At 36.5% G+C, this 17,816-nt stretch overlaps 2 protein-coding genes across 3 annotated transcripts in view; both read left to right on the top strand.

The window, feature by feature from the left end:
- LOC21402679 (187-kDa microtubule-associated protein AIR9) overlaps positions 1-12,380 on the top strand; it is a 58,129-nt gene extending 45,749 nt beyond the window's left edge. For both annotated transcript variants that reach the window (XM_024163169.1, XM_024163168.1), the window contains 16 exons: positions 77-245; positions 439-523; positions 631-704; positions 794-913; positions 1,772-1,967; positions 2,679-2,800; positions 3,800-4,007; positions 5,068-5,141; positions 5,548-5,686; positions 6,231-6,412; positions 6,778-6,933; positions 7,700-7,831; positions 8,504-8,562; positions 11,477-11,509; positions 11,612-11,743; positions 12,026-12,380. In XM_024163169.1, the coding sequence (XP_024018937.1) occupies positions 77-245; positions 439-523; positions 631-704; positions 794-913; positions 1,772-1,967; positions 2,679-2,800; positions 3,800-4,007; positions 5,068-5,141; positions 5,548-5,686; positions 6,231-6,412; positions 6,778-6,933; positions 7,700-7,831; positions 8,504-8,562; positions 11,477-11,509; positions 11,612-11,743; positions 12,026-12,202 (2,058 nt within the window). In that variant the 3' untranslated portion in view covers positions 12,203-12,380. The remainder of the gene's footprint in view (positions 1-76; positions 246-438; positions 524-630; positions 705-793; positions 914-1,771; positions 1,968-2,678; positions 2,801-3,799; positions 4,008-5,067; positions 5,142-5,547; positions 5,687-6,230; positions 6,413-6,777; positions 6,934-7,699; positions 7,832-8,503; positions 8,563-11,476; positions 11,510-11,611; positions 11,744-12,025) is intronic.
- A 4,284-nt stretch (positions 12,381-16,664) lies between these two features.
- Positions 16,665-17,816, top strand: part of LOC112090879 — a 5,432-nt gene continuing 4,280 nt past the window's right edge. The window contains exon 1 of the mRNA XM_024163155.1: positions 16,665-17,089. Coding sequence (XP_024018923.1) covers positions 16,665-17,089 — 425 coding nt within the window. The remainder of the gene's footprint in view (positions 17,090-17,816) is intronic.

The following is a 17,816-nucleotide window of genomic DNA, read 5'->3' as shown; positions in this document are numbered from 1 at the left end:
CCATCAATAACTTGTCTTTTCAGTGTGCAATACTGTTTGCTATAGAGCTGATTATTTAAGAATATTTCATTTGCAGACGAGTTCAGATGGCACACAAAGTGAGATCAGCGGTGCTTCCACTTGTTCATATATGCTCTCACTTGGTGACATTGGCTTTTTCATCTCAGTGTCTTGTGAACCAGTTAGAAATGACTGGGCTCGTGGGCCTACTGTTCTCTCGGAACAAATCGGACCAATTGTACCTGGTACAGAGTTTAATTTTTTTTCTTTTCCTGGAAACAATGTTCTTTGTTTTTGCTCATGCTACTATAATGTGTTTTCTTGTTTGGTTACAGTTACTGTAGTTGGGACATGAATTGATACCGTTGTTTATTTTCCGTGAAGAGAGAGTTTAAACTAGGCATGACAATTATTTTGATATTTGAAATTGCATTTCAGGTCCCCCTACTTGTCACTCCTTGGACTTTGTTGGGTCAATGATAGAAGGTCAACAACTGAGCTTTATTGCATCTTATTGTGGAGGGTGAGAGTTTAGGATTGGTACACTTTTTTCTTTTTTGTCCTCTCTTTTGTTTTGAATTAGTGTTAGTCTCTAGCTTCTTCATTACCTTAAGTACAATTTTTGGTTAGGGAGAGAGGATCTTGTTTCCACGAATGGTTTAGAGTGAGGAGCAATGGTGTCAGAGAGAAACTTAGTACTCATGGTGAGTTCTGTTGAGTATTGGAGACATATGCAGATTGCAGATCTATTTGAACTCAGAAATCTAAAAGGGTTTTGATTTTCTCTTACCAGAGTTCCTGGATTTGACTCTGGATGATGTGGGGTCGTGTATTGAACTCATTTACACTCCCATACGCGAGGATGGAATGAAAGGGAGTCCTAGAAGCGTTCTATCGGATGTGATTGCTCCTGGTAAGTAGCATTTTCACCTAAAGAACTTGGGCCTCTGCAGAGGTGCTCATGTGGTTATATGTTCCAAAGAATTCAGCATATACAAAGATGTATGGAAACTTTCTCTAGACTTTTTATAGATTAATCTGTCCGAAAATTACAGCATATACAGGCATATACAAAGATGTTGCAAACTTTCTGTATTGGAGTCCTCAACGTGTGGAAAACAATGTATGGTGGAGAAAAAGAATTGTCCGTTCGGGTCTTTGTTTCCTGTAATCATCCTTTAATTTCTACTTTTGTTAGGGTATTAAGAAACTAAAATGGGAAGGAAAGAGGAATAAAGTTGATGTTAGCATGCGTTCTTTCACAACTGTAGGCTTTTAGAGAAGAGAAAAGAAACATCTTATTTCTCATTCATAATAACTTCATACATACCGGCCTCCTTATATAGATGAGCTAGAAGATAACAAATAAAGGGAAATAAGACAGATAAGGAAACAAATCAAAAAAGAAGGAAACTGCCCAAACACTAATCCCATGACTTAAGGGAAATTATTCTGAATTAGTTAACAATCCTCCTACATAATTACTCTATATTCGGCCACATACAGCAATAGGACAGCCAATCATTCCTAATTTACCAAAAACAACGATATAATTGGCGTGCTCACAATCTCACTTGTTCTGCATTTTCTTCAAATATTAGTGCTTCAACCACTTTGAGCTCATTTAGAGGTCTAATTCGTTTTTTTTTTTTTTTTTTTTTTTTTTTTTTTTTTTTTTTTTTTCCCAATGTTAATAATATTTTTCTGTTTCTTGTCAAAAGAATTTAATCAAGGCCAATTTCATTTTTTTCCTCCCTTCCCCTTGCTACAGCGGATCCTCTCGGAATGGAGCTTGTAATCCCTGATTGCTGTGAGAAGGAGGAGGTTGTCCCAAAAAAGACATATTTTGGAGGACAAGAAGGTGTTGGAGAATACATTTGGTATAGAGCAAAGAGCAAGCTGGGAGGAACTGCACTAAAGGAAATATCTGATGCATCTGAAGACGTTCTTGTATGCAGTAAAACACTGTAAGTTCTCTTATATTGTTACATATTCTGGATATTTCTGTTTTATTCTATATCTATTCCTATCTCCTATGGGAGAATAGGTCTTATATATATATATATATATAATTTGAAACAATGGTTCAAAGAAAAAAGGAGGAAGAAAAAAGAAAGGAAGAAATAAAGACAAAAGTGGAAAAAAAGATCTGAAGCAAAAAATAGGGAGAAAAAAGACAAAAAGTAAAAACTTAAGAAAAAACTTTTATGCGAAATGTTTCAGAATCGCATGCAAAATAACTTTTTTAACTTTTTTAGCTTTTTCTTTTTCTTTTCTTCTTTTTCCTCGCTTACCTTTTTTTATTGCATCTTTTAACCTTTTATTTTATTATATATTTTCAAATATATCTCATTTAAGTACTTTTCTTACAGTTATTTCAAATATTTTTTTTTTCTATTTACCCTGCTAAATTAATTTATTCTCAAATGTGTCCCTAATAAACATATTTTGCATGCGATTCTGAAACATTTCGCATAAAAGTTTTTTCTTAAGTTTTTACTTTTTGTCTTTTTTCTCCCTATTTTTTGCTTAAGATCTTTTTTTCCACTTTTGTCTTTATTTCTTCCTTTCTTTTTTCTTCCTCCTTTTTTCTTTGAACCATTGTTTCAAATTAGTCATGAAGAGTGCATTTTTGACTAGTTTAAAATGAATGCTTAACTAATATGCAAATGTGGCAGAACATATACACCATCACTTGAAGATGTCGGGGCTTATTTGGCTTTATATTGGTTGCCCATTCGTTCTGATGGCTCATGTGGAAAGCCATTAGTTGCAATTTGCAACTCTCCAATTGTGGCAGGTATAATGAAGTAGAAATCTTGTGTTTTACTAAGAACATTAATTCCATTGGTAGTTGGTACTGTAAGGACATACCACTGGAACTAGGGGTGGCAATTCGTACCACGTGTCGTGTTCGTGTCGTGTTTTGATCGTTTTTTTCCAAATTTACAGGCAACCCAAACACGACCCGTGACACGAAATTTTTTAAGAACCGCAACATGAACACGATACGACCACTTTACGGGTTGACACGACATGACACGAAAATGACCCATGACACGAAATTGACCCGTGAACCTGAAATTGACACGAAAATTGTATACTTTTATTTAGTTTTTTACATATTAGAAATAACTTAAAATTTATGACACACTAAAATACAATAACATTCATTGAAATTAAGCAAATAATTGTATAAGATTTTGAGTATAACTATCATGATATCACAAGTTCATAATAAAATCAAAAATATGTAATAAAAAATATATGTATTTTTTTAGTTTTTTACGAGTTTCGTGTCGTGTTCGGGTTAGGCGGGTCCAATCCGAAATTAACCCGTGTTTTTCGTGTCAATTTCAGGTCGACCCAATTCTGACCCGAACCTCTTTTTTCTCAACCCTAACCCACGAAATTCATGTCGTTTTTGAGTCTGTTGCCGTGTCGCGACCCATATTGCCGGCCCTAACTAGAACTGCCTTATAACGATTGTGATCAATAGTTACTTTCTTGCATGCATTTATGATTTTTTCCTTTTAAGCAATTGAGAAGGTTGTAGTCATTGATTGGACAGACTCTTTTCTATAATTTTTTTGTTGGCATTTATATACCATCATTATGCGTTCATTTTCTCTGTATATCAGTTTATTTGCCCAAAGTCATTCCAAGGCATTTCCTGTTTTTCAGTTTATTTGCCCAAAGTCATTCCAAGGCATTTCCTGTTTTTTTTTTTAATCTTGTTCAACACTTTAGTCTTTGAACATTGTTTAGCAACTGAAATTATACTGTAATAATGTGGCAGCTCTCCCTGTAGTTTCTAATGTACATGCTCTAGAGTTGTCTTCTGGTATTTATTCTGGAGAAGGAGAATATTTTGGTGGATACGAGGGACTGAGCCTGTTTAGCTGGTACAGAGAAACTAATGATGGAACTATCAGTCTTATTAATGGAGCCACTTCTAGAACTTATGAAGTTACTGATGACGACTACAACTGTCGTCTATTGTTTGGGTACTTTTCTTTCTTTCTTTCTTTTTTAGTTTTGGCAACTAGTTCACATTCTTCTTCCTTTTTTCCCCCCTTGAAGTGCACACAATTGATAATGCTTTAGAAGTATATAAAGCTTTTCAAACAAAATTGTTGCTTCAGCATCCACTTAATACTTCTATTTGTAGGGCTACAGGTTTCATTCAAAACTAGTATCAAATAACAATTACCAGAATAATGCTAATTCAAAACCAAGGAAAGCCTCCTAAGTCCTAAGGCAAATACTTTTAAATCATTAAGAAGGTCGTTTAAAAGAAGTTACGTCATTACTCTGATATGCACGATCTATATTATATGTATATATGTTAATCCATGTAAAATGGGCCTTAATCTATTTATTGAAAATAAACAAATGAAAACTTCACAGATCTTCTGTGATGTTTTCATTTGTTAATGAAAATTTCTTAGTTTTCTATCAAAAAAATAAAATCAAATAAAAATGAAAAAATAAATTGCACATAAGAATACTCTATAACTATTAAATCAAACAGGTAAACACTAACTCTATGCTAGAAATAGGAATTGAAACAAGTCAAAGTTTTAACAAATGATGCAAAAATGGGCTTGCATAATGTGACATGAGAAATGCCTAACTTGGAAATATTTTTCATGGCTTGCATAATGTGACATGCGAAATGCCTAAGTTGGAAATATTTTTCATGTGTGATTTTTCTCTTTCCCCATTTTTTTTTTCATAGTACGGGAGCCTCTTTGGCACTGGGGTCCGCCTTTTTTTTTCCTTATATGTGGGGCCTATGGCTCCCACTGTTTAAGAAGAAATGAAACCGTCAGTATTCGAACCTTGAATGTTGGATCATACACTTACATACCCACGCATCCAACCAATTGTGCTAGCCTCAAGTGCATTGAAGAATTTTTTTCCTTGAGGCAAGATGTGTTATGCTTAGCACTTATTGCTCAATTTATAAATCATTTTGTAAATGTGTATGATGGGTTGTTGCTATCTTCTTTTAACCTGATTTAAGTATATATTCTAATAAACTTCCTTAAAAATATTTCACAGCTACACACCCGTTCGTTCAGATTCTCGTGTCGGAGAACTCAGGTTGTCTGAGCCGACTGATATCATTCTTCCAGGTAAGGACTAAGGAGTCCGTTTGGTCATACTGAAGCTTTGTCTACTTGATATGCTTTTTATTTCTAAAAATCTTGGTCATATGTCAAGTGGGGTCGCCCCCCCCCCCCCGTTTGGTTCGTAGATTTGAACAGAAAAAGTTAAACATAAATTTAAATTTTGTAAGAGAAAACATTGTAGTAAAAAGGTTTGAATAGTAATTTGAACCTATGAAACAAACGGGGGCGTCGTCCATTTGGATTGGACATAAATCTAGAAAAAGGACAAATTTCAAGTCACTTGTACTTTTTCTTTTTTTTTTCTTTTTGATATTTTTGATGCGAGTGTTTAAGCTCAAATAGGATTTTAATGATTTCCAATAAAAAAGAAAGAACTTTAATCTGAATTTCGATGTGACATTACCACCAGAGCTTCCACAAGTGGAGGTGCTTGCTCTCACTGGAAAGCCAATTGAAGGCGATGTGCTAACTGCTGTTGAAGTAATCCCAAAGAGCGAGACCGAACAGTCTTTATGGAACAAGTATAAGAAAGATGTTAGATACCAATGGTATGTACCATGCTGTGTTATATGCTCAAGATTGTAAGAATCTGTTTTTGGTTCTATTTTTGCAAGGCATTATAGATTTTGTGTTGTTATCATTGAAGTGAAATGAACCAATCAGAGGGGTCATAAACCGTTTAGTTCCAAATTTCCCTTGTCAAGCGTTTATGCCACACTTTGCGCATGATTAATTTATTTTCTTTTGGTGTGGGGAAGCACATTTTTTTCTTTTCATCGGTCTACTTACATGGTCAAGTGCAAGCATGCGGGTTCATTTTTGCAGCCACTTTATTCGGTAGTGACGTTGGTCTGTATCCAAATCACCGTGGCTGGGTAGTGGCCTTTAAACAAATGGGTTAATTGGAATGGAAGTGGCATGTCCATATATATGTATATATACTAATCTGAGAATCAAAATTGATTTTGCCTATTAATTTTGGAAAATGCTTTAAACTGATGCAAATATTAGTATATAACTGAGTACTCACTACGAGTGTATTGCCTTGTATCAATTGTTGCATTTTTTCTGATGACGCGGGGGGAACTGCAGGTTTTATTCATCAGAAGTGGGAGATGAGAAAACCTTTGAACCATTACCTGCACAACGTTCGTGCTCCTACAAGCTGCGGTTAGAAGACATTGGACGATGTTTAAGATGTGAATGCATTGTGACTGATGTATTTGGAAGATCAAGTGAACCTGCGTTTGCTGAAACAGAACTTATACAGCCAGGTTTTATTTTAGTGCAGTAATTATTATTTTTTTTTTTTGGGTATCCGGTTGCAATAAGTTGAACAAGCTAATTTTTTTGTGCTGTCTGAGAAAAACAAAAACTTGAAATTGCGTTTCGTTCATCGGTGGGACATCGCTGCTTGGATACAGGAAATAGTCGTGGCATTTCTAAAATTGTTGTTGTTATTTTTATTATTCTTATTATTATTTATTGGATGTTGAGTTAGTTCTTATTGTAGATTAACTAAGTTATGCTGTTTAATTATTTTGCCTGAATGGTTGGTTTGACAAAATTACTATGTTTACTTGGGATCACCCGTCCAACTTTAGTTTTTGTATTTATCTATATTGTTATCTTTAATCAGGGATTCCTAGAATAGACAAGCTGGAGATTGAGGGTAGGGGTTTCCATACCAATCTTTATGCTATCCGTGGTGTTTATAGTGGAGGAAAAGAAGGAAAAAGTAGAATTCAGTGGCTTAGGTCAATGGTTGGAAGTCCCGATCTTATCTCTATACCAGGTAAAGTTAAAACCTTGCCTAATTCTTTTTTTTTTTTTTTATATAAGAAAAAACAATTTTAGTGATAAAAATCAATAAAAGACTAATACAAAGAGAGGAGGATAAGATATCCTCACTATTAAAACAGTAATGAAACAAAAATAAAATAAAGAAAAAGCGTAATTCTTTTACAACACTCATCTCTCAGTCATTCAATGGTAAGTATTATCTCCTATAAATTTCTTTTGATAGCTCTGTATTAATCAATGCATATATGACGAAAAATGAAGAATATAATACGGGCAGATAGCCACTTGCTGATAATTAGGTTTTGTTGATATCATGAACAATAATTTGAGGTTACTGGTTAGAAGATTCCTGAATGCAACTCCTCTTGCCAAATCTTTTTTCTTGACGAGTCTAGGAGTTTATTTGAAGGTTCAAGATATCTTGCTATCCTGATCAAGTGCCTATAACAAAACAAATCCATTTATACTTTCATTTTGAGGCGGCTGGTTGACAAAATCTGCTTCTAGAAGTTGAAAAACTTAGGTTATTAAATTTGAGAAAATCAAAATTCTTTACAAGTCAGAATAACCATCAGGTCTTCAATGAGATCTGTAACAATAAATCATTCATTCCACTGCCTGTTTGTTCTAGATCTCGTCTTTCCTCTCCTTATATCTTTCGAGGATTATGCATTTCACCCTGTATAACATTTGTTTCTTGTAAAATATCATCTAGATTTTCCATTTTCCAATATTAAAGTAGAAATTTTCTATTGCAGGAGAGTTAGGGAGAATGTATGAATCAACTGTTGACGATGTGGGGTACAGGCTGGTAGCCATATATACTCCTGTTAGAGAGGATGGAGTGGAGGGACAACCTGTCTCTGCATCAACAGATCCCATTGCAGTTGGTAATTTAAAATCTTCTATTTGCATTTAAATTGTGGGGGACTTTGAGATCGTTGTTGTTTAATATTATTATTGTTATTGTTGTTGTTATTATTATTATTATTTTATTTAATAAATAAATAAAAAACTTTACAAAGGAAAGAGGATGAGGTATCCTTGAAAACCGCGAAAAAACAAAATAGTAAAAGAACAGAAAGAAGGCAACGAGAAGTAAAACGTTTTTTTGATGAGAACAAAAACCTCATTAATTGACTATGAAAACCGGGGTACATATGAAGAGAATAAGGAGTTCTCATAACACAAAACAATACAAAAACAAAATCTCAGAGATAACCTGAGTCTGAAAAAGAGAACTAAAAGTAGCAAACGAATAAAAAATAATTCCCAATGACATCTTTCTAGTTTATACAATCAATGAAAAAAGAAAATCTTTGAAAGATTTGTTCTCTTGATCCAATGTTCTTCTGCTTTGACGCCAGTCTAGTACGCCTGCAGATTTAAGGCACAAATCTACAGGGAAAAAAAATGCTAAAATGATATTTGCAATTGCGAGGTTGATGTTTCTACTAATTAACTTGATTCTAATCTTGGAATTCTGGTCCAACCAATGATTTCAGACTTCCGAGTACTAGGTTTGATTCACATTTACTTTTGTTGACATTGATTTTCTACAGAGCCTGATGTTCTTAAAGAAGTGAAGCAGAAGCTTGACCTTGGATCTGTGAAGTTTGAGGTATTAATATGATCTGAAATACTACATTTGTTTTAGTAAAATTCACAGCTTCATTATGGGCTGCATCTGACAAATGTTTTAAGGGTTTTCCCTTTTCATTCGTCGTATTGAATTGGAAGGATGTATAAGCATTAAGTTTTTGGTGCTCCTACCTTTGATAGGAATCTTTATAGATTTTGACTGATTTAATAGAGAAAATAGAGAAATAACAGTTAAAGTTTTTGGTGCTTTTTGCATTTGTTTCATCAGGGAGGATGCCTTTGATAGGAATCTTTATAGATTTGACTGAAATAATATAGATTTTTACTGAAATAAATCCTCCTTTGATAGGAACCTCAATAGATTTTGACTGAAATAATATAGATTTGACTGAAATAAATCCTCCTTTGATAGGAACCTCAATAGATTTTGATTGAAATAATAGAGAAAATAGAGAAATAACAGTTGATAGACTTTCGAGAGGCCTATCTCTCTCTCTCTCCCAATAGAGCAAAGCTCTAGCCGAACATTCAATATTCTGCGTACCTCCCATAGACTCTTTATGATACATACTACTAACAGCTTAGGATAACAAACCGCAAATTATATTTGATAACTAATCTCACTAACCCCCAAAAAGACACATTGTCCTGGGTGTGGTCAAGTGACCCCAGTGGAATGACGCCATCTCCTTCCTTCCCATCTTGGAATGTCGAAGGGCGTCATAATCCTTGAAGAGCCTACTCCAGCATTGACAACTGGCGGAATGGATGCTTTGGGAATGAAATCAAGGGCGAAAAACGCAACAGACCCATTGTTCAGCGCAAAAAACATGGTTGAAAGCACTCCACCTGCGTCAAAAATTGCACCAGAAAACACAGACCCAGCCCTAATTGGCCCAAAATTAGACGACCCGGCACAAATCTCGTTGGTCTTCGCCCCAATCTTGCTGAAAATGAAATTGAGGGCCAGCCCCTATTACGCCAGTATTAGGCCCCAACCAAGCCCAATTTGACTCTGCCCACAATGGAATCACGAGACCCAGTCCCTCTATCACCGGCCTCACCGCCTTTCGAGGTCGCCGGACCTCCTCCACCCCCAGAAAGTTGCCGATCTGCCCCCACGGTGCGGATCCAAACGAATTTGGGCTTCAGATCATGGATCTAAAGGATTCTGGTCGAATCCTAAATTCTGCCACCCCCGAGTACCGTCTAGGCCAAAACCGGCGCCGATCGGCACTTCCCGGCGCGGATTTGGGCGTCCTATGCCCCAACCGTCACCGATCTGCTCATCTCGTCACCGATCGGGTAGATTCTGGTCGAGATCAACCCCTTCGTCGCGTGTGTTCTCCTCGCGAACAGCCACCTCCCTCTGTGGTGGTCCAATCTGCCCTCCCTTGCGCGGTTCCACACGATTTCGGCCAGCATCTCCAAGTCCGAAAACCCTAGCCTCTTCTCTAGGCAGATCCGCCTCCTTCCGCGGTATCTCCCGACGTCTCACGTCGCCGAAGTCTCATCGTGCTCGCTCGACCAATCCCTGACATCCTCACGGCCAGATCTGGGATTGTGGCCAAGTCTGCAATCTAAGATCGCGACCTCAACGTCCGTAACGTCGGGGGTCCTTTTGAAAAATAGGCTTAAAATGTGTAATGTGTTTAATGAGTAGGCTCCAAAATAGAAAGTTTCAATGAGTAGACCTCTCATTAAATGAAAAAATGTGTATTCCCTAAATGCCCTTCTCCTTTTCTCTCAAATTAAAAGAAAAAACGTTTGAAAAGGGTTAGCTAAATCCCCTCCTTTGCTGGGCAGTCACGAGGAAACGTTGCCGGCCAAAGTTCACCGGCGGCGCCGCCTTTCACCGCCGGAGAATGCCCCTACCTCTGGTATTCTCTCAAATCTCGTATTTTTTATGCTTATTTCATTGTTTGAATGCTGGGTAATCGTGGTTTGGTATTTTATTTGAAAAACCAACAAGAATCATGCTATTTCATGGCCTCTTCGGAGTTGAGTAATCTGCAAAATCAAAGAAACTCACGTCTGTCATTTCTTTCCGTTCTGACTGGTGGGAGCGGTAAGAAACCTGAGTCCGGTCAGAAAGTTCTTACTGGTGTGCCCTGTAAGAAAATTGCCAACCGGTCTTTCCAGTAAGAAAGATCTGATCGGGCATAATTTTGCCTCTCTTTAAGGTGACCCGTCGTTTTTCCCTCCCCATTTAAAGGATATTTTGGTCATTCACTCTTATCCCAGGAATAAAAAAAATGAAAATTGAAATTCCATTTATAACGGGTCTACGAATTGAATGGGTGTACATTTGGGGCCTATTGACTTAAAAAATCCAACGTGGTTGGTCGCCGCTTTCTCCTCCGGTGCCGGGATAGGCGGCGTCATCGTCTCTGTCATCCCCTGGTCACCAAGCCGTTGCTGTAGCCGATCCAAAATATCCAGAATCCTCTTCTTCTCCTCCATATTTGTCGACCTCTTTCCCACATCCACCGTTTCTGTTGAACCTTCCATTATCATTATTTTTTTTTATTCCTGCCTTGCCCTAGAATCGATGGTCTAATACCACTTATAGGAACTGAAATAATAGAGAAAATAGAGAAACTACAAAGGTTGATAGGCTTTCGAGGTCTATCTCTCTCCCAAACATTCAATATTCTGCCTACCTCCCCTAGACTCTTTATGATGCTTGTATACTACTAACAGCTAGCATAACAAACCCCTTCTAATAACAAACCACTTACCACAAATTATATATTGATAACTAATTACTAACATAATTAATATAATTCTATCAACCTTATCCTCTATTTGTAATTGATTTATTTAATCAATAAAGTTTTTGTTATTAAAAAAAAAATACTACATTTGTTTTGGGAATATTCTAGACAAGAAATACTTTATAACATGCTCACATCTTACGATTTTTGATACAGGCATTGTGTGACAAGGACCGATCTCCCAAAAAGGTTGTTATTTGATATTATTCTTCTCTCTAATTTGTTCTTGGTGTTGTCATAATTTGAAAGGGTAAATGATTCAAACGACTTGTTTCATTCTCTATATTACAGTTTCCCGTAGTGAGCAGTCTCGAGAGAAGAATTCTTGAAGTCAATAGAAAAAGGGTCAAGGTTGTGAAGCCAGGTTCCAAGACTTCTTTTCCCACTACAGAAGTTCGTGGTAGTTATACACCTCCATTTCATGTAAGTTTGTGCGCAAACGCCACATATTCCTATACTTATTGTATCTGTTTTGGAAAGGGTCAACGTCCTTGATTTGTTTATTTATTTGTTGTGTTGCATTAATCGTAGACGTTATTTAGAAATTACCAAATCTAGAAACAGCTTGGACTGGATTTTAGAACCATGTTCAAGTCAAATAGAATCAATCACTGGCTTTTAAATTTAGTGCATAAAGGCCATGCTAGTTTTCACTTTGAATTGAACGCTGTAATCCAGAAAATAAAAAATGATGCGTATGTTCAGGTGGAGCTGTTCCGGAATGATCAACATCGGATTAAAATCGTAGTTGATAGCGAGAATGAGGTAGATCTGTTCGTGCAAACTAGACACCTCCGAGATGTTATTGTGCTCGTGATCAGAGGCCTTGCGCAGCGATTCAACAGTACATCCCTCAATACTCTCCTCAAGATGGAAACATAAACTAAATCCATATGATGAGTTTATCCAATATTTATTGTCTATCAAAACATCTCATTTTTCTCATTGTTTTCAATACATGATAGCCATTGGCCGTATGTCGTGTAGAGAAAAACAATTTGGTGTATAGTAATTAGGTTTCTGGTGTCAAATTATTATAAATTATGAGACATTAGCAAAAGCAACACTTGAAAAGGGGTCTGTCGAAGATGCATACTTTGTGTCGTAGCTTATATTGTATTTTGAGCTCGTGCATGATATTTGCTGTCTCTGCCTCCACGATGTAAAAAACTTATAATTGGTTAAGCTTTAAGCTAGAAGTTTGGTGTGTAGTTTGAATGTGGATTCAGATTCTTTTGTTGAGTCCTCGTGTAGAATGGAGAAAAAATAAATGCGAAAAAGAGATTAGATTGGAATGTCACAATTAAAAAAAAAAAAAAAAAAAAAAAAAAAAAAAAAAAAAAAAAAGAGAAATAGAGAACCCAATCACGCTAAAAAAAACGTGCCTGTCTCAAGGTGTAGTCAGCGTTGTTTTTTTTTTTGTTTTTTTTTTGTTTTTTTTTTTTGAGAGAATGAGTGAAATAACACAATTACTAGGGTAATTAGTAAATTATGGTACAATTTTTTAAAACAAGTAGTTTATAGCTGCAGTTTAGGGTAATTTGCAAAGATAGTCTCTAATATATTTAGTAGGTGATAATTTAGTCATTTTCTTTTTAATTTTGACAAAACAATCTCTAAATGCTTTACTCAGGTGCAATTTACACTTTTCCGTCTGTCAAGTTTTTAACGGAATGCACTCCTCATGTGACTCTTCTTTTGTGAAAAGTCTAAAATACCCTTAAACTAATTATTTTTTAAATTTTATGGAGTATAAAGAGCAAAAACAAATACAAACAAACAAACCTCTAGCACCAAAAAAAATACGATTCCCCCAAACACAACCTCCAGAACAGCCTCACCACCACTTGCAGCAACCCCACCCCCCAATTGCTGCCACCACTAAAAGAACTCCATTACTGCAGCGATTTGGAATCCCTTTGTCGTAAAGTCACCACACTTCAAGCCCCCTCGCGAACCAGATCTCCTCGCCGTGGCCCTCCCCATTGCAGCCCCGCTGTCACAGCCCTCCATAGCACGAATTTTCTATTCACGCCCAAACTTCAAATAATTTCCGATCTTTTGTCAAGTTTTCCAAAAAAAAACCAAATAAAAAAGAAAAAAAAAAGCAGGAATTTTTTATTCATGCCCAAACTTCAAATAATTTCCAATCTTTTGTCGAGTTTTCCAAAAAAACCAAACAAAAAAGAAAAAAAAAAGGTTCTGAAAGTGAAATGGAAGACAAACTAACTTTTCCAGTGGAAACAACAACAGGATCTCTCATCAACTCCTTGGAGAGAGGGACGCGAGGCTCCGGAGAATAAGAGAATGTTGCAAGCTTCAAGGAATAATTTCAGCTCAAATTTGACTAACAACATGCTTTTACGATTGTACCCCGCATTATAAGGCCATGTGAGGGGTCGCGTGGGATGTTTTGCTAGGAATTTGTTGGATGTTAACGGAAATGTGTAAATTGCACATGATTATGGAATTTGAGGGATGTTTTGCCAAAATTAAAAAAAAAAAAAAAACCAAACTGTCACCTACTAAAGAGGTTAGGGATTATCCGTGCTAATTACCCCACAGTTTAATATTTTAAGTTTCTAACATTATTAAAAATCTAAAAGTACCCTTATACCATCTCCTTCTCACCTTTCTTCTTCCTTTTTCTAGTCAAGTCCACCATGGCCAGCGCCGACGACTAGTGGCTGGCAGCTAGAGCTAGCGGTTGGTAAATACCGTATTTAAGGTAGATACTGTGTTTACGAGTAAATATTGTATTCACCGACGACCAGCTGGTGATCAGCTTGGCACCAACGAATGGTGTGACGCCCTCTAGAATTAAACATGTTTAATTATGCTAAATTGTGAGTTATTAGTGTGCCTAATTTAATTTTCACAATTAATCAAGGAACTTTAAATTATTTTTAATATTTATGATTTCACCCCAAAAGTTTTTGAAAATACACTTAAATTTTAATGCATTTTTCTTTTTCCTTTTTTCCCTTTTTCCTTTTTTTTTTCCTTTTTTTTTCCTTTTTCTTTTTTTTTTCTTTTCTTCTTTTTCCTTTCCTTCTTTTCCTTCCTATGGCTATAGACCTCTCTCTCTCTTTCCTTCTTTCTTTCTTTTTCTTTTCTCTCTCTCTCCTCTGGTTTCACCCACCGCATCTCTCTCTCTCTCTTTCTCCCACCGCCGGCCACTTCCGTCTTTCTCCGGGCTCTCTCTCTCCTGCCAGCCGTTTCTCTCTCCGGCCTTCTCTCTCTGACCGTTTCTCTCTCTCTCTCTCTCTCTCTTGGTTTGCTGGCCGAGACCCACAAACAAACAAAAAACAAAACATAAATGAGAGAAATGGAGAGAAACGAGCTTCAATCACTTTGAGATAAAGATTTCTTAAAAACTCATTCTTGAAATTGAGTTATTGATTTGAGAATTTAAAAATTTGATTAGATTTGAATAATTTTGAGTTAGGGTTTGGATTTAAACAATTGTTGTTAGAATTAAATTAAATTTGGGAGTTTTCAGTTATTGGACTTGATCAATTGATTGGAAACTGGTTTTGATGATTTTTGAAGAATTTATTTTGAAATTGAACTTGAATTGCAGGCTTGGCATTTTTTCTATTTATGTCGGCATGCTGCCGAAGCTGAAATTAAATAGGAAACCAAACCCATGAATTGGATTTCAATTTTTAAAGAACCCCCAAACTGAATTATAAAATCGTTTGTGAAACTTGGATTTGAGTCAAGACACACTAATAGGAAACAATTAAACATGATTAAGCTTAATTCGTTTTAGGAATGAGAAATACATCCTAAGATATTGCTTTTGTGATAAAGCTAGTGGAGAATGTCAAGTATTAAAGCTTTAAGGAAAGCGTAGGCTAGGAGAACGAAAGGCTAGCCCAAGTTTGATATCTGAGAGGTAGGATATTATTGTCCATATCCTTGTTAGCCTCACTTTAAATGGTTTTGGCCAATGAAAATGTTTTAGAACAAAACATGTTGAAAGAAAATAATTTTAAAGCAAATAGCACGAATAATGCTATTAAGTTTTCCAATGATTTTAGAAATGAGATTTTAAAGAGTATCATTTCTTAAAATGAAATATTTTAAGAAATGATATAACGCATGGTGGCCACAGAGATCGGGATATGGGAATCGTGTCCTTGGGGGCAGGTCTTGAAACCTGTACGGTCTACTTCGTGCTCAGTGGTGTTATGGCTCTACATATTTTCATTATATAGATATTTTACTACTACTACGTGAGTATTTCCTTTTTCTAAAAAAAAGATGATCGGTTCCGGGTGTATGCTTCGGATTGTGGGTACCTTTATTTACAATGTTTTATAAAATTATATCCTATTGGGCCTTCCGCTCACTTTTCTTGTTTCAAATGTATTAAATCCTTCCAGGTGACGCGAGTAGTAGTGCAGACTAGGTAGCTACTACCGGTGAGGTGAACCCGTCTTCGAGAAGTGAAGATTTACATTTTCCTTCCCCTTTACCTCAAGGCATGTACTAAATTATGGATTGTAAAGTCAAATATTGCTAGACTGTGGTTGATGTCAACATTTACTTTTGGTTATATTCTTGTATGCTAAACCTGTCGGAATTCCTGACATGATACCAAGGGCGAGGTTTTAAACTGGTTTCGTTGGAAATTCCAGCACTTTTCTTGAAACTAAATTTCTCATAATTAGTGGGGCTTGTTTGGAAATACCTGGATGTTTTGGATTTGAAATTTAAATTTTTGCATATTTTTTAATCACTTTCTTAAACAGGTTTAAATTTCTAAACAAGCCTCCACATCACTAACCCCTATTTGGGGGCGTGACAAGACTTGGTATCAGAGCCTTAGGTTTTGAACCTTAGGGTTTGGGATTATGCATACATGAATGACATCAGGAACCACTAAAATGGTCTAATTTTCTTTCAGTTAAGAGAATGCCACCGCGCCGTAGGAACGCTAATCCGCCGGCAATGCCGAACGAACAGTTTATGGAAGCGATGTACGCAACCTTCCAAGGAATGGCTACCAGAGCCCAAAATGAACGTCCTGCGGAGGACAGGTTACAGAGCTACTTTCATGAGTTTAGGCGTAGCTCAATTCCCGCCTTTACTGGGTGGACCTTAAGAAGCTGAATACTAGTTTGAATCGGTGTCCAAACATTTGAATACCACGGGGGTACCGGAACAATACTGGGTGAAATTCGCAGCATTTAAGTTTGAATGCCTGGATGGTGCTTGGTGGAAGCGGATTCGGCGAATGCATGATGTTGGAGGGATGGCCTAGGAACAATTTGAAGCGTTCTTTAATGAGCAGTTCTTTCCTCAGAGCTACCGAGATGAGAAGACCATAGAATTTATGGGCCTGCAGCAAGGGGATATATCAGTAAGGGAATACGAAGCTAAGTTTAATGAGTTGTCTCGCTTTGCTCCTTCCCTGATTGTGTCTGAGCACATAAAGTGCCTCAAGTTTGAAAGATGGTTTAAAGGCGTAATTCGGAAGTCATTGGTGGCCTTAAGGCATCAAGTCTACAGTGACTTGGTTGTAGCGACCAACTGTGTCGAACAAGAGCACATTGCTTTCCTCCAGAGTAGGGAAACCTCAGGCAGAACTTCAGGAGGACCCCAGAGAAACAATAGAAGAAGCTACGATCAGGGGGAAGGTAGTGGGGGAGTACCTAGCAGTAGTAGCAGCTCTTTGGGAAGTGGGAAGAGTGGACCCTACAGTTCCAAGTGCCACCATTGTAGGGAGTTAGGGCATATAAAGAGAAACTGTCCTCATAGGTGCAATGAAAATAATATAATTTATGTATTTAAGCCAATGATTTTCCTAGAAAATATTATGTTATATTGTGAATGAAGGATTTATGGAATTAATATATGTATTCCTAAATTCTGTAGCAGATTCATGTTAAGTTCATGTTTTCGATCGAGTAAATTCGATCGATAAATTCTCGCCGTACTTTAAGGCAGAATAATTTTCAGTACAAGTATAGTTTGAGAATCTTAATTTCAAGAATCTCCAAACACAGCATGATGTTAGCAGCGTATAAAAAAACGCATTGACATTTTAAAAGAAGAGAGAATCCTTAATTGCCAGATAGCTAGGTTAAAGTCAGAAGATAAATACCCATAGTAGAAGGGTACAATGTGAACTCAGGAGTTGACACCGTCAGAAACAATGTCATTTCCGGGAATTAATGCAGGAAAGTTAAATTTAGAATTTGTTCAGTCTAGAATTAATTTCAAGACTGGAAACAGTTCAAGATATTACATGAATAAGAATTTAATGTGATATCCAAAGCAGTCAAGGATTTAACATTTAACTGTAAATAAGCAGTAGAAAAAGGAACCGTCAGAAATGGAAATGAATTCCTGTCTGCTAAGTTACTTTCTTATAGTCAGTATAATTTTTATCAGTTTCAAAGGGAAACTTAAGAAAGTGGACAAGAGTACAATGGGGTAGGTGAGATTTTTTTTCTCTCTCTTTCTCCACTTGGCCAGCCTGCAT

The sequence above is a fragment of the Morus notabilis genome, unplaced genomic scaffold (genome assembly GCF_000414095.1).
Source record: "Morus notabilis unplaced genomic scaffold, ASM41409v2 Scaffold114, whole genome shotgun sequence".
In the NCBI taxonomy this organism is placed as follows: Eukaryota; Viridiplantae; Streptophyta; class Magnoliopsida; order Rosales; family Moraceae; genus Morus; species Morus notabilis.
Note: the sequence above shows the minus strand (reverse complement) of the source record. Positions and strands in the feature narration are given on the sequence as shown.